Source organism: Hypanus sabinus, chromosome 13 (genome assembly GCF_030144855.1).
Source record: "Hypanus sabinus isolate sHypSab1 chromosome 13, sHypSab1.hap1, whole genome shotgun sequence".
In the NCBI taxonomy this organism is placed as follows: Eukaryota; Metazoa; Chordata; class Chondrichthyes; order Myliobatiformes; family Dasyatidae; genus Hypanus; species Hypanus sabinus.
The window spans coordinates 104,266,131-104,288,649 of record NC_082718.1 but is presented as its reverse complement, the minus strand read 5'-3'; the positions used below and the strand labels follow the sequence as shown (position 1 = coordinate 104,288,649).

At 42.0% G+C, this 22,519-nt stretch overlaps 1 protein-coding gene across 1 annotated transcript in view; it reads left to right on the top strand.

Annotated features, from left to right (window-relative positions):
• The window catches only part of kremen1 (kringle containing transmembrane protein 1), a 246,620-nt gene extending 228,562 nt beyond the window's left edge, over window positions 1-18,058 (top strand). The window contains exon 9 of the mRNA XM_059988317.1: window positions 17,965-18,058. Within this exon, the coding sequence (XP_059844300.1) occupies window positions 17,965-17,983 (19 nt within the window). The 3' untranslated portion in view covers window positions 17,984-18,058. The remainder of the gene's footprint in view (window positions 1-17,964) is intronic.
• The last annotated feature ends 4,461 nt before the right edge of the window (window positions 18,059-22,519 follow it).

Below are 22,519 nucleotides of genomic sequence, written 5' to 3'. Positions count from 1 at the left end.
AAACCATCTGCAATAGGAAGAATTTAAAATATGTAAAATTTGCACTTGAATATTCAACAGGAATGGCTCATATGGATCATGTTTTGCTTATATGATGGTGCTGGCTTTTTTTGAATTGGAAAACTGTAGGTCCAAGCTTCATTCCAAGAGCTGGGCAGATAATCGGAAGTGTAACACCTCTCTGCTGTGTGTTGAGTGGTCGAAATGGCATATAATCTGATAACCTGAGGCTCCAGCATCTTCTCATTTACAGCTAGCAGCCTCCAGCGGAAAGGGAGAGAGAGTCAGGGGTGGCAATTCTGGGCTGGGATGGCTCGTCCTCCCGATGGGAGCGGGCAGTAGGTGAACTGCCAATTACCTAAGAGCTGGTGGCATCGTAGTTTAAGGGACCAGGTTCGATCTTGACTTAAGGTATTGTCACAGAGCCATGGAGTCAAATTGCACAGAGACAGGCCCTTTGGCCCACCATGCCGATTCCAACCTACTTGCATTTTGTCCGCTGTTTTCTATGGCTAGAAGTTGCATGAAGTACATTGGAACTTGCATGTTCTCCGTATGACCATGTAGCTTACTTGCCAAATCCCAAAGACCTACTTCATAGCTTAATTTGACTTGTAACCATTTCCCCTTTACTATAGGCAAGCAGCAGAAGAATGATAGTGGAGATTATATGCATGGGAAGGAGAAAATAAGTCGCAGGGGCGCAGGGAAATAAGGAAGGGCAGGGGGACCAATTGGATTGCTCTCCTAGCTGTTAACATGAACCTAGAAGGTAAGTGGCCATCAGGATTGTAATAAGCCAGTCAGGTCACCCTCTCATCTTCAGGCCAGTGGATCAGGACCTGGATGATAATTAAGTGCCTCTGTGTTGTTCTGAATGCTGTCCCTGGGGAGCCTGACCAGATGCAGCATTCAGAGCAATACTACCAGCAGCAGCACCTTTCCATTCGGGAAGGGAATTGTCAGCTGGCTGCTGTGCTTCGAAGTGACTCCATGTTAATGCAGGATGGGCTCGCCACTGTGGACTCTAGTATCTGCTATTCTGGCTCACACACCTGAGGGGACAGTAACAAACTGAAGAATGCCAAATTTTCAGTAGAAAGAGTCATGGAAGAATGGATGAATATCACAACTGAAAGTCTTGGTTACCATGCAGGTAAATACTGAGCTGAGAGAAAAATGGAGGCCTATGTTGGAAGGAAGGGCTAAATTGACTCTGGAGTCAGTTATAGGGTTGGCAAAACATTGTTTGCTAAAGGGCCTGTAATTTGCTATACTATTCTATGTTCTGTGTTCAACAATCAGTTCACAGCTCTTGCACGTGGCTAAATGGCTCACCAGTTGAGACAGACTTGGATGCAAATGCTTCTTCTGTGTTTAAAGCAACAAGCTTTCTCTCTGCTACAGATGTCAGCAGATCTGCTGAGTGTTTGCAATACTTACTGCTTTTGCTTTACCTTGTTGTTCAGTTACCAGATACTTGCCCATGCCACTGGGAGTCTCCCTGAGACCAGAGATTCTGCAGATGCTGGAAATCCAGAGCAACACACGCAAAATGCTAGAGGAACTCAGCAGGTTAAGCAACATCTATGGAGGGCAATAAGCCTTGACTGTTTATTCTCATCCATCAATACTGCCTGACCTGCTGAGACCCACGTGAACGTACCTCTAGTAGTGCCACATTCTCACAGTGCTGCATTGGGATGTCTGCTTGGGAGTTTCCAGAGCAGGCTTAAGCCACCTACCTCAGAAGCAAGAGTAGGGAGAGGCCGAGACAGTGCATGGCTAAAGAAGGTTGTGATTGAGCAACTGTGATGTGTTAATGGGTTGTCAAGTGCAAGCTTGACTAATTTGGACCAACAAAGGAGGAACTCAAACAGGGAAAAAATATAAACTGCTTCTACATCTGTTCTCTTCAGCTGCATGTACTGAACCAACTTTATTTGCTATGTAAATTTGTATGCATTAAAATTTGCTGTGGTGTGTTGGCACGGCATGCAACAAAATTAACACCATTAAACAATTATAAAGAATAAAAATTTATCTAAATTACGTTAGAGATTAAAGTACAGATCTGGAATAAAATATGTACAAATATATAAATGCCAACACGCATTTACTATGTAAGCAGCTTATAAAAAGTGGTTTAAAGACTTACAGTGCATGGCAGTGATTGAGGTAATAGACAGAGAGGGGTGGGGGTGGGGGGGGCTAACTAGAATGATTGAACAGACTAACTGCATGGGGGAAGAAACTTTTATGATGGAGTGAATTTTTTGTTTTAATAGCCCTCTCACACTTTCCAGATGGGAGTTTTTGGAAAAGGCAGTTTGCAGGATGGGTAGTGTCCACATCTGGGGTGACACGGTAGTGTCACGCAACGCTTTACAGGTTCAATTCCTGACACTGAATGTAAGGAGTTTGTATGTTCTTCCCATGACCATGTAGGTTTCCTCCAGGTACTCAAATTTCTCCCCACATTCCAAAGACATAGAAGTTCATAGGTTAATTAGTCAAATGGGTGCAATTAGATGACCCATGTTCGTTGGTTCAGAAGAGCCTGTTTCATTGTTGTATCTCTAAATAAGGAACAAATAAAATAACTTTTCTTGCATGCGCAACATGACAAGAACTAGAAACAGTTTCCTGCAGCAGAATTTCCAACCTAGAGGAAGGCAGTTGTTGCAAGACCTGGAGGTTACATGTCAACAAAACTTTGCTCACTAATGATATTATGCAAATCCATTGTGTTGAGAAATCTGTCAATTACTGTCAACTATTACAATGGCAGAGACTTTAACAAAGACATAGGTGTATGAGTGAAGCTTAGAGTCTACGTTTTCACCTAATGATCACAAGGTACAAGAATTACAAGTTGTTGATGAATTACACCTATCATTACCTACGAATGACCCAAAACTGACATGTCTGATTACCCTTAATGCCCTCAGAATGTTATCTACTGAAATAAACCTATTAATTTGCATTTGTATATAATCAATTGCAAGTGCTTCCTGTATCCCTTGAGAGAGCCTCTTCTATAGATTTCACTCATTCACTGAAACAACGGGTGGAATTGTCTCAAATGATGCATGTTGTGCAGATTGATTTTGCATTTACCCCATGCTTTTCAAACAAAACCTACATACTTTTTCCTGAGTGTTCTAATTTGTTTTATGGATCAGAAGTAGTGATGTGTAATATATGCTAGCTATGCAAGTGACACCCAGCTTCTGAATAATGAATACATTTTAAAAAGCGGTTCAATATCTGTAATACACAGAACAGCAAAACTCTTGAGGCCATTATGTATTAGATACCCATCTAAATTACCTCTCACTCAACTTAAAAAATAACATAATTTTTTTTTATTATTTGCATGATTTGTCTTCTTTTACACAATGGTTGTTTGACAGGCTTTGCTATTTATAGTTTTCAAAAACTCGATTGTATTTCTTTATTTTCCTGTAAATGCATGCAAGAAAATGAATCTCCAGGTGATTTATAGGTATTTCAATAATATATTTACTTTGATTTTAAACGAATTGCTACTTTAGTCAAATGAAGAAATCGCACAGAGATAACTACTGATATGATGCCTTTGACTTGGCTATCTTTGTATGAATGGTGCTGAGGGTCACACCAAGAAGTTCAGGGTGGTTTGTGAGAGAAGGTGGTGCAGGATTGTGAAGGAACTATTCAAATTGACCTTTCTAATGAAAATAGGGTCAAGTCGTACAACGGAGAATGGTGAAGCCCAAGGACAAGAGTTACTGGGCAGTGAAGATAAAGGTCCCATTGAGCAGGCAGCATGTCGAGCTTCACACTGACCCTTTGGTATATAGTGGCTTATTTCTGCGAGATTGTGAGACCAGAGCCAGTTTTTGACAGGAGTAAATAAGATCTTGCAATGACAGCCTCCCTCCAGAGTGAAATTTCTGCTGCAGGGAAGTGCTCACTGTCTCTTATCATATGGCACGGCTCAGAGCACGCAGATCAAGAGAACAGGAGTAGTAGCAGTTCATGTTTCTCTTACTTGTACATACACACGATCCTTGACTTCATTCCTTCGCTGATCCAACTTAGCCCAGCTCCCACTTGCTAATCAATTAACACATTGCATCTGTTCAAGAACTGAGATTCCTCAGAAGTATTCCCAGAGCTCCCTGCACGAACTGTTTCACATTACTGCTCATGCTGAATAAAATAGTTCGTTCATCTTCCAGGAATTCTGCCTATTTACTTTGCCTCATCTGGGAAAAACTTACTCATTCAGCACTCGGAAAGGGATGAGGAAGGCCCTGGTTATTTTTAATACTTGGTCTTCGATACAGATTTTTCACACCTTGTAGTAATAAGATTGAGGGATCCAAATCTGCGTCTGTCAACTAATCTGTATAGGCTGACTGTTTTTTAAGGGCGGGATGAAATTTTGCACTCAAGCTTTATAATCAGGCAGAACCTGTTGAACTAATTATGAATGTGCAGTTGGCTCTGCATTCCACCGCAAGCAGGGCAGTTGATTGGTCAGAATGAATGAGTCTCAAGTAAGACTGCAGGAAAACTCCAATAATCTGCCATCTGAGTATTTGGAAATCCCAATGTTTAGCAGCAGACTCGCTAGGGTTTTTTTTTGCACAATTTGACCTCTGGTGCACATTCATTCTTTGCTAGTCTTTGTGTATATTTTCTTAAAATAAATTCTGTTGTATTTCTTTAGTTTCCTGTCAATGCCTGCAAGAAAATGAATCTCAGTTTTGTATCTGGTAACATTTATGTACTTCGATAATAAAATTACTGACTTCGACTCCCATTCTTTCCACCAAGGACTAGTTCCCATGTTACTTTTCCAAAGGCAGAAAGTGCTTGGGAATGCAACCATCTCCAGGCTTTCCTCTAAGTCATGCACTATCCTGCTTTGGAAATATTGCACTGCCTCTTCATTGTCACTGGTGTAAGTCCTGGAACAAGCTTCCCAAGAGCACCATGGGAGTACCTTCACCAGTCAGATCACAGCAGTTCAGGATACAGTACACTGCTAACACCGTCAGTGCAGAATCAGAATCAGGTTATTATCACTGACAGGCATCATAAAATGTGTCGCTTTGCCGCTGCAGTAGAGTGCAATATACAAAATACACTATAAATTAAAGTAAGAAAAACATGTTAAAAAAAAAAGTAGTTCAAAAAGAGACCAGAAATAGTGAGGTAGGTTTCATGGGTGCCTTGTCTGCTCAGAAATTTGATAGTGAAGGGGAAGAAGCTGTTCCTAAAACATTGAGTGTGTGTCTTCAGGCTCCTGTACCAACAGGCAGAGGGCATGTCCTGGGTGGTGGGAGGCCTTAATGATGGATGCCACCTTTTCGAGGCATTGCCTTTCGAATATTTCCTCAGTGGTGAGAATGCTAGTGCCCGTGATGGAGCTGGCTGAGTTTGCAATCCTCTGCAATTTTTAACGATCCTGTGCATTGGCCCCTGCATGCCAGAGGGTCATGCAAGCAGGTAGAATGCTCTCCATAGTACAATAAGATATGGGCAATAAATGCTGGTGTTACTTGGGACAACAACAACCTATAAAAGAACATTAATTAGTGATTTTCTTTTCAAAAGAATATTCTGATGTGCCTCCCCTCCTCCACTTTCCAAGGCCATCTCCATGAACTGCAAAGAAAGATTCTTTGTTCAACATGCCACCGTCAAAGCACTCAAATATGAAACAACGACATTTTTCTGCACTCACAGAGAAAGCTAGCATTGAAAGCATATTTGAATACAACTCAAATTAGTAGAATCTGAGTTGTATTCAAATATACTTTCAATGCTAGCTTTCTACCATTCAGTAGAAAAGTAAAACAAAAGATGTTGCCAGATTCTACTTTCCTGGAGTGGGATTTGAACTGGCAGCCTCTTGACCCAGAGAAAAGTGTACGTCTGGGGCTGCTGATGGTCAATCAGAGTCACATTCTGAGGGGAAGTAGTTCAGGCCCGACTTTTCATCTTTCTGAATCCTGAAGACAATTCTCAATGCCTGAATAGACATAAAATGCTTACGTTCTCACTTTTGATTGTTTTTCCAACCAAAAAAGCAAACCTAAAATTCAAGACCAAGAAGTAAGTGAGCTGCTCTCTGAGGGCCGATGGGCATAGTTCAACTTTTCTTTGCACAGACCTCTAATGTGGTTCTTAAACTTTTAACCATGAAGGTCCCAAATTGAGAATGTATGACCTTCAGTTTTGTCGGTAGAGTTAATAGAATCTGAAGGACCTTTACAAAATCTATAGGTGGTACATATTGCGGCACTTTGTCAGTGGCGGAGGGAATGAATGTCTAGAAAGGTTAATGAAGTGAGGTATTTTGACCTGGATAGCGCAGAGCAGGAGAGCCACACTCATTTGAAACAAATGGAGAGTATTCCTTAACGCCCTTGTCTTGTCACTTGGAAGATGGCTTTGTAGTGACAGAAGGTGAATCAGCCTCTGATCTAATTGTGTAGACATGTACTCATATGACGATTCCAGCTGGCTGTCTGGTCATTGGTGACCACAGGTTATTGAGACTCATCAATGGGAATTCAAGGGTAGAGAGGAGTTTACACTATGTCTCACGGGAGATAATCACTCTTTGGCTCTTCAGCAAAGACTATGTACAGTGTAAATTTAGTGTAATTAGTTGTGATGTTAACTCATCTAAGAGCAAAGCATCTAAGGACCAGAGCTCATGGAGCTTGGACAGAGGTGTAAAACTTACTAGCCCAGCCATCCTGTACTGTCATGTTTGGAACAGACATCTCCATCTAACTTGTTCATCTCAAAAGCATTAACTTCAAAGTGACTGTTATTCATAATTCTTCCAAAGTGCAGCATTTGTTGAAATTATTTAAAACACTTCACTTAGAGTAAATGCGTATCAGTCCAAGTTATTGATTTAGGTCCACACACCTAACTTCAGCTGTTCCCATTCATCTCCAAAAATATACTGTGAAATGTTATCTTCTTCTTCATGTGCCTTGCACTTTACACACATGAGCAATCATGGCTCTCCAAATCGAATGATCCCTCACAGCATCAATGATATCTCACACATTTAGATTTGTTAGTTCTTTCATGGTGCCCATATATTTTCTTATTTGCCTTCCTCTTCCGCGTTTCCCAGGCATACAGCCTTGTAACATAAGGCATTCCATTTCTCCCTTTCTGATGACATGGCCCAGGAAATTAAGTTTCCTCTCATTTAATGTTCTCATTAATGATCCTTTTTGTATGGGCACATTGGAGTACTGTCTCATTAGTTACCCTATTTCTATACGATATTTTCAGCAGTCTTCGAAGAAACCACATTTCTGTTGCTTCTAAGTTTCTTTGGAGTTCTGGTGTTATAGTCCATGTTTCCAGAGCATACAGCAAGATTGACCAGATGTAACATTTTAGTAGCCTAAGCCTTGTTGTCATAGAAATGTGTCTGTTGGTAAAAATAGGTTTCATTTTTTGGAATGGTTTCGGCAATGGCATTTCTTCTTTTTATTTTTACTTAATTAAAGCTGGTCTTTTGTCAATCTCTTGGTTACCGATGTACAATTGGTAGTTGGGAGTATCCTGCTGTTTTGATATTACCATACATTTGTTTTTTTTACAGTTGATGGTTAGATCAAAATCTGCACTTGCTCGTACTGCTTTATCTAGGAGGATTTGTAGGTCTTCTGCAGCACTTGCTATTAGGGTGGTATCGTCTGCATATCTTTTATTGTTGATGTTAATACCTCCAATTTTTATCCCATCTAGGTCTTCTATTTCTCTGAGAATCATTTCACTATAGATATTAAATAATTCCAGTGAGGCAACAATCCCTGTCTAACTCCTCTTTGAATTTTAGTCCAACTGCTTATATTATCATCAATTTTTACCTCCGCTGTTTGATTCCAATATAAATTTTGAAGCAATTGTTGGTCCCTTCTGTCAATGCTTATGGGGCGGTTGAGTCCTGACTAAATATCAGGAAATGCCAATAGCGATTATATAGCTTCTACCACCCAAGACAACTCCGTCTTCACATAGGACTTACGATCTGGTGCACCCTGTCTCGCTGAAGGAGCCCTGTCTATGGCGAGTTTTTGGCACCAGACAAATAACCAGACCAATGGTGGTGGTGTTACCGAAAATCACTGAAGTCTTCAGAAGCAGGGAGATGGACTCCAGGCTTTGGTGGAGGATTGTCTTTGTACAACAACAGCAAAGGTTGGGTAACATCTAGTGTAAGATTCCCAATTGAGAACACCAGTAGAGAAATGTTATAGTCTCGGCCAAAGGTGTGAAGTTCTGCTCACTGTAGTTTACGTTTCAAATGAATGAGATTATGCATTAAGGCTGAGTAGTCAAAGGAGATGGGATTTCTGTGGGTGTATTAGATATCTCCTTGCCCTTAATTCCATTTAAAACATAACATTTATATCTTCCTATTCTTTCTACCAAAACATGTACTTCTGTTAAATTTCAACTGCCTCACACCTTCCTATTTTGTTCTGTATTGTTTGTCCCCTTTATTCCCAACAATTTACTCTATAAACCTGGCCAGATCATTAACATGCATCGAAACATGCTGAAAGGCGATGTTTCTGACAACTATCTGAAAGTTTATTTGAACTTTAATCTGTTGTTAACCATGCCTTATGTTCAACCATCACATCACTCCTAACTTATTTACATAGGCTTCAGGTTTAAAATATGTACAGGTTATGCTACTTCACCATTCCACTTTATTGCTTAAACTTGTTCTGATTTCAACTATTCTGAATGGCATTGTGTGTTGCTCCAGTTTCAGCCCCAGGCAAGTGAAATGTAGTTAGGCAACTGGGGACTTCTTTTTGAATTCTCCTTGCTGGTGTTCACTTTCCTAAAATCCACATCTCAACTAAGAAACTGGGCAGACATCTTAAACTCCTTTTTCCATGGCTCAACATTCATTTCCCAGACACCTCTGCAAGCTCTCTTTGGGGTGTGGGGGAGTGGTTCTACTCTGCATGTCTTTCTTATTGCAATTAATCACGTATAGAATCTTGGCACATCTTAGGGTTATGAAAAGTCCAATGTGGCCACCTATACATTTTCTTATCACCCACTGTGGATGACCTACTTGATGATGTCCATTCTCTCCATCTTGGTTCTTACTGCACTTCTGCAGACTCTATAGATAATTCAGCTTGTGTTTATTTAAGCACAGATGTTGGCAAAGCAACATCAACATTCAAAATAATCTTGACTGTTTCAGTCACAACACAGCTGCTCCTGGATGTGTGTCATGGGAATGGCAATGTAAATAGGAGGAATGATCGTTTAGAAAATTGAGATGCATTCATTTGAGAAGGAGTGCTCTTGACTCTTGTGATAATAAGGTAAACATGTGCAACATATTCGTATTTCAGATTTTGTTTTTTTTGGCAGACTTAAGAGGTAAGTATCTCTATTGCTACAAGGAAAGCTTCAGTCTGAACACTCAGAAAATATAGCCTGCCCAATAGATGTTCACCATCAAGCACCAAATGACAGAAAACATGTGATCGTAACTCCAGTTTCTCCACTGATTTTCATGATCAATTAGAAAGAGTTTTGCATCATATCAGTAAGCCCCTCAAAGTCCAACCCTATGTCCCTGTTGTGAGAGGTGAAAACAGGTAAGGGCAGCCAAGAGGGTTCTGGTGATGCTGTATAGGCTAATCCCCCATTAAGTGGATGCAGTGGATTACAGAAACATTGAAGAACTCCAACCATACTGTTGACTTTGGGCGATAGTGATGGGAAGTCATCAGTGGCCTACGCTCCACTGTGAGGTAAGGGCCCAACAAGGGAAGATCATATCAGTAAGGACTGGATGTGTATTCTTGGGTCTTAGTCTTCATTTTCAGCTGATATATTTTTGTATTGAGGAGTACAATATTGTCAGAGAGTTTGGTTAGCTGAGCATTCATATTCTTTGGGTTTGATGTTCTTGCCTGTGATTGGGTTATTATTCATCACCTGGTACAAAGAAGATTTACCAGGACGTTGCCTGGGAGGGGATGTTACCAGGATGTTCCCCTGTGGGAGGGGAAACTGGATAGGCTGGGCTTGTTTCCCCTGGAGCAGAGGAGGCTGAGGGACACCTGAGAGAGGCAAACTAAATCATGTGGGGAATAAATGAGGTTGGCAGAGAAATTTATTCCTTATAAACAGAGGGAAAGGCTTAGAGTAAGGGAAGAGATGGAGATCTGAGGAGAAAAAAAATTCTCCCAAAGGGTGGTTGGAATCTTGAACGTGATATGTGAGGGGATGAGGAAAGCAGGTCAAATTATCACATTTAAGAAGTATGTGGAGGAGCACCTGAATAGTCAAGACATAAAAGGTTTACTCAACAAGTCCTAGGATATGGGATTAATACTTGCTGGATATAGTGGGCTGAATGGCCTATTCTTGTGCAGTATGATGCTGAGAGCTGGTAAGGAACATATGGAAGGAGGTGAGGTAGGGATTTAGTGCATCACTAGAAAAAACTATAAGATGTTACAGCTACACATCACAATGATAGCTAACTCCATTTAGGAGTTAGGAGTTCTGTGAAATGTAAAGCCTCACTCACACGTCAGGATTGGGAATTTGACCTATAGTGTTGACTGTGCCATTTGCATTTGCTGCTGGCAAGGCCCCTTGCCTCCCTTCTCAAAGCTGCAAGTGAAGCCGACCAGGTTTGCTTGCTGTGCCAACACTGATTCCTACAAAGATAATGGAGTGGTAGGATTAGACCACTCTACTGAGTCACTTAAGGCACAGCACACGCTGGGCAACCTGCAATGTAGGAGCAATGAACTGGGCTCTGAGTACTAGGGGACTGATTGTGTTGAAAGATGTAATGAATAAACAGCAGCCTGATGTAGGTATTGCTGCCATCCAGGTGGTCCAAGGCAAAGTGGAGAGCCAGTGAGACCTGGTGTGGTGGTAGGTGTATTGTGGTGTAGACGTGCACACTCAAAGGCCCGCACAAAAGGAGAGGGTCTTTCAAGTGTAGGAGGCCCAGTCAATTCATCGAAGATCAATCAGCCACATGGACACTTGCCACATTCTTGCATTATATCTAATACAATTCAGATACTACATTGTACTGGGTGAAGCAGTCCCCTTTAGCCTGCTGTGTTTACAGATGTCAGTAGAGCTCTTTCAATGAAGTAGGGCACATTTCCTTCCTATGCTTATCCACAGCCCCAGTTGGAGCAGGTTCCCTCTGATTACTTTGATTGTTCCAGAGCCAATGTCATTTTGCAGTGAAGCAGAATACTAACGTTTAATGTTGGCTATGTGTGAACATGTTATCATGTCTATTTTATGTCGGTGTTTCACTTTGAATCATTGAATTCTTCAGCTTAATCTTTAAACAAGATTATGATATAAATCAACCAACTTGTAGGTAGAATGATAATCAACCTTGATCTAAGCAACAAATATCAAGATACATCAGTCAAGAAATTTGATAGATGAAAATATATTTCATTCTTATACTGTAAATGTTGCTGTTGCAAATGACTGGAAATACATTTCTTTCTAACTTCAGTAGCATTATAATTGATTTGAATTTATTAAATGTGGTCCATCTGTCTTAAGATCTAAATTATTTTGCAAATTGAGTTTCTGATGTATCTCACCTGCTGCCTGAGGCAACCAGCATGCTGACTCTTCAATTGAACTGTCAACTAGAGCAAAAGGCCGTCAATCAGGTTTGTCTGAAGACTGCTTGTATTTCTACTGCCGGTGGGGTGGGATTTGTTGATAGTCTCCCAGTGCTAAGGTGTATCCTTCGGCAACCTTCTCATTCCACATGCTGAGGTTTGTGTTGTGATTTGTAACTTCAAAACATAAAACTAATTGAAAGAAAAACAAGGAGCCAGGATTAACTTGCGTAAATTTAGGTTTTTTTACTTGATGTAAACGACAGAGTGCTTAATCAAACAATATATTTACAATATTACTGTAGTATTAAATACACACTTCACTTAATAAAGAATGCATCTCAACTCAAACTCAAATACAATATGTAACTAGCCATCACATGCTGAATTTAGAACCAACACACACACACACACACACTTCTAAATTGCCCAATTTAAGTCTACAGTTCTTTTGGATGTGTTGGTATCCCAAACAAGCTGCTCAATCTGCTGATTTATCCCAGACCATCAAAGCTTCAAGCCAACCCTTTCATTTTGACTATGTCGAGACAACCAGCAAGCAGCTCCTCCAATGCTTTAGCTCTCAGCTTGGAAGGTACAACAGCTTTCAACATCCAGCAAGGGCAAGTTCATCCCAGCACTGGTGAAAATGGGGGACTGGAATATCTGCTGCACATTCCAGCCATTTGAGGTTTCCTTGTAGTGAGGTGGTGTCCATGGGTTCAATGTCCATTTAGAAATCGGATGGCCGAGGAGAAGAAGCTGTTCCTGAATTGCTGAGTGTGTGCCATCAGGCTTCTGTACCTCCTTCCTGACAGTAACAATGAGAAGAGAGCACGTCCTGGGTAGTGGAGGTTCTGAATGATGGACGCTGCCTTCCTAAGGCACCGCTCCTTGAAGATGTCTTGGATACAACAGAGGCTAGTACCCATGATGGTGCTGACTAATTTTACAAATTTCTGCAACTGACTTTGATCTTATGCAGTAGTGCCCCCCCCCCATACCAAATGGTGATGCAGCCAGCCAGCGTGATCTCAACAGTACATTTGTAGAAGTCTTCAAGCATTTTAGTTGATATGGCTGTTAAGAAAGCCCATGGTGTGTTGGCCTTCTTCAGTTGGGGGATTGAGTTCAAGAGCCATGAAGTCACGTTCCAGCTCTATAAAATCTTGTTTAGGCCATACTTTCAACGTTGTGTTCAATTCTGGTCCTCTCATTATAGGAATGATGTAGAAGCTTTAGAGAAGGTACAAGGAGATTTATCAGGATGCTGCCTGGATTAGAAAGCATGTCTTAAGAAGATCATAAAAAATGATTTCTTTTCTGTCTGGAGCTAAAGAGAATGAGAGGTGACTTGATAGAAGTGTACAAGATGATAAGAGGCATGGATCGAGTGGATAGCCAGAGACTTTTTCCCGGGACGCATATGGCTAATATGAGGGGGCAAGATTTTAACGTGATTGGAGGAAAGTATATTGGTGATGTCAGAGGTAGGATGTTTCAAGGAGAGTGATGGGTGTGAGGAATGCCCTGCCATGGATGGTGGTACAGGCAGATATATTAGGAACATTTTAGAAACTCTTAGATAGGTACATGGATGATAGAAAAATGGAGGGATATGTAAGAGGGATGGGTTAGAGTGATCTTAGAATAGGCTATAAGTTAGACATATCATCCTGTGCTGAAGAACCCATACTGTACTGTGGAGTTCCAGTTCTGAAATTCACTTCTATTCTTGGAGACTGGACCAGAAATTATGATAAATATTAACTGCTCCCACCGTCCATCCCAAGCATACTGTGATAACAGGAGAGAATCAGGGGTGGGGTGATAGGACTGGCAAAATGTGATGGCATTCTGGATAGTGAGGAAAAGGGTCTAAGACTGCAGTAGAATGTACAGTAGTTCAGATGGAAAGTCGGGTGAAGTGTTAGTAGATGAAATTATTCAAGATTCAAGATTTTTTTACTGTCTTTTCTAGTACACAAGTGTAAAAGAGAACAAGATAAATGTTACTCTGGACCGATGCAGCACTAAAATGCACAATAAGATAAAGAACACAATAATATTTTTAAAAACAGCATATGCGTTAATACGTAAGATGGCTTATGTACATTAATTGATTGATTGTCCATAAAGTGATGCTAGACACAGGAGTGTCTGTACATAAGGTGGCTGACGGGGAACTATAAAGTAGTGGTGGTTGGGGGTGTGGGTGGTGGTGTTGATCAGTTTTACTGCTTGTGGAAAGCAACTGTTTTTATGACCGGTGGCCCTGGAATGGATGTTATATAACCTCCCCCCTGAGCAGTTTTGACTACCCACCGTAAAGTCTTCCTGTCTGTGGTGGTGCGGTTTCTGTACCATGCGGTGATGCTGTTTGTTAAAATGCTCTGTTCTGCGCATGTGTAGAATGATGTAGATTGATTATAGATGCGGATAGTCTCGCTCTCTTCAGCCTCCTCTGAACATAGAGGTGTTGGTGATCATGTTGAATGTTTTCTGGGACCATGAGAAGTTGTGCGAGAAGGGCACTCCCAGGAGTTTGAAATAGCTTACAGTTTCCACTGCTGTGCCGCAGAGGTAAAGAGTGGTGCCAGTTCTCCTGAAGTTACAACCATCTCCTTTGTCTTGTTGACATTGAGGAAGAGGTTATTTGCCTTGTACCAGGCCTTGAGTTCTTCCACCTCCTCTCTGTAGACCAGTTCATCGTTATTGCTGATATGCCCCATCACTGTCACGTCATCGGTGAACTTAACGATGTGATTGCTCAGGTGTTTGTCCATGGGAGTCATGTGAACAGAGTGTACAAGCAATGGCCTCAACACACAGCCCTGGGAGGAGCACCCTTGTTGTAGGGAGGGGTGGTTGTGTATCCTGATTATCTGCGGTCTGTCCTGTAGGAAGTCCAACGTCCAGTTGCACGGTATATTTAGACTGAGGAGTAGGAGTTTGATCACCAAGGTCTGTGGGACAATAGTGTTGAATGCCAAACTGAAATCTAGAAACAGCATTCTGACATAATGCCCTTGTATTCTAGGTGTATCACAGCCAGGTGATTAACAGATGCCCATTGTGCCATTACCAGCCATACAAAACACCAGTATGTATGTTTCACTGGGTGGCAGTTATTTAGATCTGAAGGTGTAAAATATTTTAGTACAGGGATGAATGTGGTTGACTTGAAGCATGTGGAGACAACAGCCTGGGTGAGTGATGCATTGAAGATGTCCATGACGACATCAGTGAGCTGATGATTTTCTGGCGTAGCCACCTTACGGGGATCAACTCTCTGCAGAGTTCTTCTCACATCTGCTACTGTTACAGATAGTGGCTGCTCAATGGGAAAAGGGGTAGCTTTCGTGGCCAGCATTATGTTTCAGGCTTCAAAGTGTGCATAAAATTTGTACAGAGCATCAACGGAGTAGGTGTTACTGGCACTGCTGGTATAGTCAATGCTGTTTTTCCTTGCACAGTCAGTAATGCTCTGATAGATTTACTTCAGGCATGTTCTGGATATCTGTGAAGTGATTCACCTTGAGAAGTCAGATAGGGGTAGGACTATACAGTAAATGCTGGGGCAAGTCGTGGCTGTAGGATGGTTGTAGTTGGGAGCTGAATGTCCAAGGTTACATGTTATACCGGAGGGATAGGAAGGTAGGCAGAGGGTGAGGTGTGGCTCTGCTGGTAAAGAATGGCATCAAATCAGTAGAAAGATGTGACATAAGATCGGAAGATGTTGAATCCTTGTGGGTTGAGTTAAGAAACTTGCAAGGGTAAAAGGATGTTGGTGACAGTTATATACAGGCCTGGGAGGTGGACCGCAGGTTACAACAAGAAATAGAAAAGGCGAGTCAAAAGGGCAATGTTATGGGAGATTTTAACATGCAGGTCGATCGGGAAAATCAGGCTGGAAATAGATCTCAAGAGAGTGAATTTGTTGAATGCCTAAGAGATAGCTTTTTAGAGCAGTTTGTCATTGAGCCTACTAGGGCATCCACCGCTATGATTGAACACGCCTCCATCTTACCAGATGATTGGTTCAACTATCAGGCTCTTGAACCAACAGGGAAAACTTCACTCACCTCAATGCTAAACTGACTCCACAATGTATAGACTCACTTTTAATAATTCTAAAACTCATATTCTCAATATTATTTATTTAGTTCTATTTATTATTTGCATGATTTATCTTCTTTTGCACATTGGTTATTTGTCATTCTCTGTTATTTACAGTTTTTCATAAACTCTATTGTATTTATTTCCAGTGAATGCCTGCAAGAAAATGAATCATTGGATGGTACAATATGACATACATCTACTTTGAAAATTAATTTACTCTGAAGCTTCTGTTTTACTTTGCAGGTCCGATGAGATCTGTTTGTTGCAGTAGTCAGACAGCACATAAGCAGGCCTTTCAGCCCAGCTGGCTCTAAACCATTTTCCAGCACTCGCCCCATCCCCTGCTATCAAATGGAGACACAAGAGAGTGCAGATGCTGTGATCTGGAGCAATATACAAAAAGCTGGAGGAGTTCAGTGTGGATCAGGAGGGAAATGGAAAGTTGTTCTGGGTTCAAGCCCTAACTGGCTGACACAACTTTCCCTGTGTTGTCTGCTATCAGCTATTGTAGATACTCTTTATACGTGCGTTGTTTTGCAAACAGCGCAGACCGAACGGGTTTCCATCAGCACGCAAGTGCCAGTAAATTTGCTAATGAAACTTTGTTGTCAATCCGGTCAGCTACGAAGTGAACAGCCCCATATCCCCGGCAATTATCCGGCAGAAGTGGTGAAGAACGCGGCGACTGCCAGCGGAGAGGCGCTCTCAACACTGCCATCAATCGCGACCGGATATTTATACCTGGATTATACTTTCTTTCAGCATAAATTAAGAATATCCTTGAAGTGCCAGAGAACAAGCTCCACCCTGTCTGCCTGCGTGTGAACCGCAAACCTACATGCAGTTATTACCCAGGTGTAACCCGAAGACGGACTCTGTAATCAGCGATACCTGTAATTTCAACAGCTAAGGCAGCTTTTGTCTCCGGCTATTGCACAGCTGGTACTTAAGCTTACCCAAGGGAATTTCCTTGATAAATCATCCTCTGTTCTTAAAAGAACACCCTGGGAGCATGGCACCGGTGCTTTCATAAACAGTGCGTGTTTGCAGGTGAAACCTGTCAAAGGATGAAATACTCTCGGGAGTCGGTGGTGTGATCGCGGGAACCAATAAAATGAAAGCTCCAAGTCACACCGAGCTACAATGGAACTCATCCTTTGTCCTGCCTAAATTTAAAGTGCCAAGTACATCATACAGTTTGCATGATACTGCATTATAAAGCTAACTTAAATATTTTTCGAAACAAAGCATGCTGCTGTCAATTGCATTTAAGTGTAATTCTGATTTTTATTCCGGTTGATATCTTATTTGCACTGCCCAGCACGCAGCGCATTTAAACAATGTGTTTCAAGCACTCTGGAGGGAAACGGAGAAGATAAGCACGTGACTGGGAAGGCACAGACAATGCTGGATAAGATTGCCGTTGCTCTGGACCCGTTTCAGCTTCCATTGACTTGGGCACCCTCACTTTCTGCTGCATTCGGCCGTTCCGTGGCGGCAAATGCATATTTACCTTCTGGGCAGCCTTTGAAGGAAGAGCTTAGAATCAATAGCTGACTTGTAGGAATTCATGAATTTAGTGAGCTCCGAAAGAAATTCTCCCTGAGACAATAATTGCTGCTTCTGCATTCTGGTCAATTGCACTGTTCACCAAAAGATCTGTCAGAGAGGAAATCAAGACACCTTCTTAATAGTCTGGTAGTTGCAGATGCACTGTAAGGACCATTCTGACACATTGATATGGCCATTTTTACTGTGGTTATGTAGATCAAACAATGGACCATATCATCACATACTGCCCTTGTTATAAGTTACAATGAATTAGCTTTGAAACAAATACTCTCTGGAAAGGCTATTACAGACCTCAACTTCAATCTATAAATGCTGTTTTAGCCATAAGCAAGGAGGGGAAGATGACTTCCATGCAATAATTTCAATGCCTTGGGATAATTAGTGTGAACAACCTGGGCTGTTTGAGAATCACCCGCTGCATGTGATTCACACTGTTTGGTAGTTTGTAGCGGACAGAGATATTTCCCTTCTCGCTTCTGCTTGCCATGTAGAATTAATCTTCATGCAAGCCTATATCCTGTATTAAGAATAGAATAATAATACCTCACTTGCCTTTTTTTCCCTCTCTTTATCCCCTCTTTAGCACTGACATCACGAAGTAATGACGATCTCCTCTCAAAGTTTTTCGCATCGCAGGCCACTCTCATTAGTATTCAATCACTGCTGGCCAACCTGTGACCCTGAGTGGACAACTTTTGGAAATGCAACACTTCTTTGTTTCATCTACAAACTTTTGCAGAAAGGAAGAACCGATATCCATCAAAACCCCAGGACGTTCCAAATTACATCACAGGCAATGCATGATTTTCATTGAAATATTTTCACTGATGAATGAAGAAATTGCTCAAACCAATGTCTCAGATTTGCCAATAAAAGTACTTCTTTAGTAATCAATTGTTATATTACACTGCCTGTGTAAATAATATTTAGATGTTAACGGTATTGGATAGATATTCCATTAGAACTAATAGAATATTCCATAGATAAGAACAAAATAAATTCTTTAAAAGGGTTGACACACATTTGTGCCATGTAATTTGCATCTCTTCTAGAAGATCTTATAGGACTTAGCAGCTAACAAAAAACCTTTGGAGTGTAGTAAATCATGAATACAAGAGATTCCGCAGAGCTTGGAAATCCTGAGCAACATGCTGGAGGAACTCAGAATCAATGGAGAGGAATAAACAGTTGACATTTTGGGCCAAGACCCTACATCAGGATTGAAAACAGAGGGGAAAGAAGCCAAAATAAGAAGGTAGGGGAAGAGGAAGGAGTACAAGCTGGCTGATGATAGGTGAGAACAGGTGAGGGGGAAGGTGGGTGGGTAGGGGAGAAGGGGATGAACTGAGAAGTTGGAGGTTAATAGGCGGAAGAGGTAAACGACTGAAAGAAGAACCTTTATAGGAGAGTGGACCATGGGAGAAAGGGAAGGATAGGAGGAGCACCAGTGGGAGGTGATGGGCAGGTGAGGAGAAGGGACGGGGTAAGAGGGGTCAGAATAGGGAAATGGAGAAAGAAGAAGGGCAAGAGAAGTAATTACTGGAAGATGGAGAAATGGATGTTTGCACCATCAGGTTGGAGGGTATCCGGATGGAATGTGAGGTATTGTTCCTCCAACCTGAGAGTCGTCTCACCTTGGCAGTAGAAAAGGACTGCCATGTTGGAATGGGAATGGGAAGTAGAATTAAAATGGGTGGCCATGGGAAAACCCACCTTTTATGGCAGACAGAGTAAAGGTGCTCTAAGAAGCAGGCTACCAGAAAAAAACCTAATTTTTGTAGCAGATGGAGAGAGTGTAGTCACTGTTAGATGTAGAAGGCATAGCAGTCAGCTTAGAAGTGTGAGGTTCTACATTTTGGCAGGAATAATCCAAATAGAACATACAGGGTAAATGGTAGGGCATTGAGGAATGCAGAGGAACAGAGAGATCTAGGAATAACTGTGCATAGTTCCCTGAAGGTGGAGTCTCATGTAGATAGGGTGGTGAAGAAGGCTTTTGGAATGCTGGCCTTTATAAATCAGAGCATTGAGTACAGAAGTTGGAATGTAATGTTAAAATTGTACAAGGCATTGGTAAGGCCAAATTTAGAATATTGTGTGCAGTTCTGGTCACCGAATTATAGGAAAGATATCAATAAATTAGAGAGAGTGCAGAGACGATTTACTATGATGTTACCTGGGTTTCAGCACTTAAGTTACAGAGAAAGGTTGAACAAGTTAGGTCTCTATTCATTGGAGTGTAGAAGGTTGAGGGGGGATTTGATCGAGGTATTTAAAATTTTGAGAGGGATAGATGGAGTTGACGTGAATAGGCTGTTTCCATTGAGAGTAAGGGAGATTCAAACGAGAGGACATGATTTGAGAGTTAGAGGGCAGAAGTTTAAGGGAAACACGAGGGGGTATTTCTTTACTCAGAGAGTGATAGCTGTGTGGAATGAGTTTCCTGTAGAAGTAGTAGAGGCCAGTTCAGTTGTGTCATTTAAGGTAAAATTGGATAGGTATATGGACAGGAAAGGAGTGGAGTGTTATGGGCTGAGTGCGGGTAGGTGGGACTAGGTGAGATTAAGAGTTCGGCACAGACTAGGAGGGCCGAGATGGCCTGTTTCCATGCTGTGATTGTTATATGGTTACACAAGTTAAGCTCCCACATCAGCAATGTTATAATGCATAAGTAAACTGGCTTAATAACATCAGATTATCAGGACCCTGGGGTTGCATCCCTGATATTGTTTAGCATAGTGCTGGTTAAAATAGGACCTTCACTTTAGGTGTGCTGCTATACAATGCCAACTTCAAGCTATGAGCTCAAATCCATAAAGTGGAACAAACACACACACTTCACAAGAGTGCGACAATTGTGTCACAGATGACACTCCCCCCCCCCCCCCCAAATAGCGGTAGCCTTCTATGTTAATACATATTTTTTAACATGCTAGGGCCAGTCAAGGACATGAAAGACATTTCAGATGGAACAAGGAACAAAGGTGTGAACGTGGGACGTACATTGTGCCCACTCCATTACCTAGAGGGGCGTACCTGATAAAATGGCCACAGGAGTGGCACTTTGCCTGGTCTTCTGCTGCTGTAGCCCATCCACATCAAGGTTCAATGAACCGTCTGTTCAGAGATGTTCTGTTGTAATGTGTGGTGACTGTCACCTTCCTTTCAGTTTGACCCAATCTGGCTATTCTCCTCTGAGCTTCACTCATTAACAAGGCATTTTCACCCACAGAACTGGCACTTACTGAATTTTTTTTTGCTTTTCCCACTAGAGACTGTTGAGTGTGATAATCCCAGGAGGTTAGCAGTTCCTAAGATACTCAAACAAACCAGTCTGGCACCAGCAATTATTTCACAGTCAAAGTCACTTAGATCACATTTCGTCCCCCATTCCAATATTTGAGCTGAACCTCTTGATCATATCTGCATGCTTTTACTGCCACATGATTGGGTGATTAGCTATTTGGATTAATCAACTGGTCTACAGGTGTAACTAATAAAGTGGCCCCTGAGTGTAATTTAGTTAGCGAAAAAAGAATGAATGAAACTACTGTTTTGAAAGGCCACATATCCCTGGGACTCATCAGCCTTCATTGTAAGTGTTGTAATTAAAAGTAAGTTAATACTACTGGGGTTGGCGGGGTCTTTACTTCCGCTCTTTTTACTCCCAGTATGCATTGTATATAGTTCCTCCACCCAGGCCACACGAGGTACCGGGAAGCCTCTGTATTGTAAATATCATTTGCCGTCCCAGATAAAGATGCTCTTTTGGCCATCAAATTGTCGAGTGGTCTTTTTGTAAAGTAGAAGTTACCACAGTAAGGGCCCTAGAAGAGGCCACTGAAAGATAGTGGATACATTGGTTGTAAATTTCCCAAATTTTCCAGAGCTTAGAACAGTCCCAGCAGATAATAAAACAGCAAATGTTGCATTGCTATTCAGGAAAAGGAGAGAGAAGAATTGGGAATGGACGTGCTCAGGAAAACGGAAATGTGCAGGTTGTTCGGTGAGCATTTGCTTGGGGTTCTGGATTGCTTTGTCCTTCTACAGCAGGCAAAAGATGGTAGGGTGAAGGAACATTGGCTGACAAAAGATATGGATCATCTATTCAAGGGGATAAGAGAAGTGTAATTAAGGTTTACAAAATGAGGATCAGACAGGGCTCTTGAGAGTCATATGGTAGCCAGGAAGGAGCTTAAGAGTGTACTTGGGGGAGCTAGAAGGAGACATGAGATGGCCTTGGTGTGTAGGATTAAAGAAAACCCCAAGCTATTCTACACTTATGTGAAGAACAGGAGGATGACTAGAGTCAGGGTAGGACCAAGCCGGGATTAAAGGGGAAGCATGTCTGGAGTAGGAGGAGGTAGGGGAAGACCTTAAAGAATACCCTGCTTTAGTATTCACCAGTGAGAGGACCTTGACAAATATTGAGGTCAGTGTAAAACAGACCAATATGCTGGAACACATTGAGGTTAAGAAGAAGGATGTGCTGGGACTTTTGAAAAGCATTAGGATAGATAAGTCCCTGTGACTGTAGGGGTGTACCACAGGTTATTGTGGGAAGTGAGGGAAGAGATTGCTGCTTCTTTGGTGATGGTCCTTACATCCTCACTGGCTACAGGGGTAGTGTCAGAGAATTGGGGATTGATGAAAGTTATTCCTTAGTTCAAAAATAGAGAAACCCGAGGAATGATATGGGTGCTGGTGTGGAGCATAGGGAGCTTAACAAAAGGGCTTTCCTTCATCCACCATCAACTCTGCTCTCAAACGCATCTCTCCCATTTCCCGCACATCTGCCCTCACCCCATCCACCCACCACCCCACTCAGGATAGGGTTCCCCTTGTCCTTACCTACCACCCCACCAGCCTCCAGGTCCAACGTATAATTCTCCGTAACTTCCGCCACCTCCATCGGGATCCCACTACCAAACAGATTTTTCCTTCCACCCCCCCTTCTGCTTTTCGCAGGGATCACTGCCTACGCGACTCCCTTGTCCACTCGTTCCCCCCCCCCCCTTCCCTTCCCACCGATCTCCCTCCTGGCACTAATCCTTGTAAACTGAACAAGTGCTACACCTGCCCTTACACTTCCTCCCTCACCACCATTCAGGGCCCCAGACAGTCCTTCCAGGTGAGGT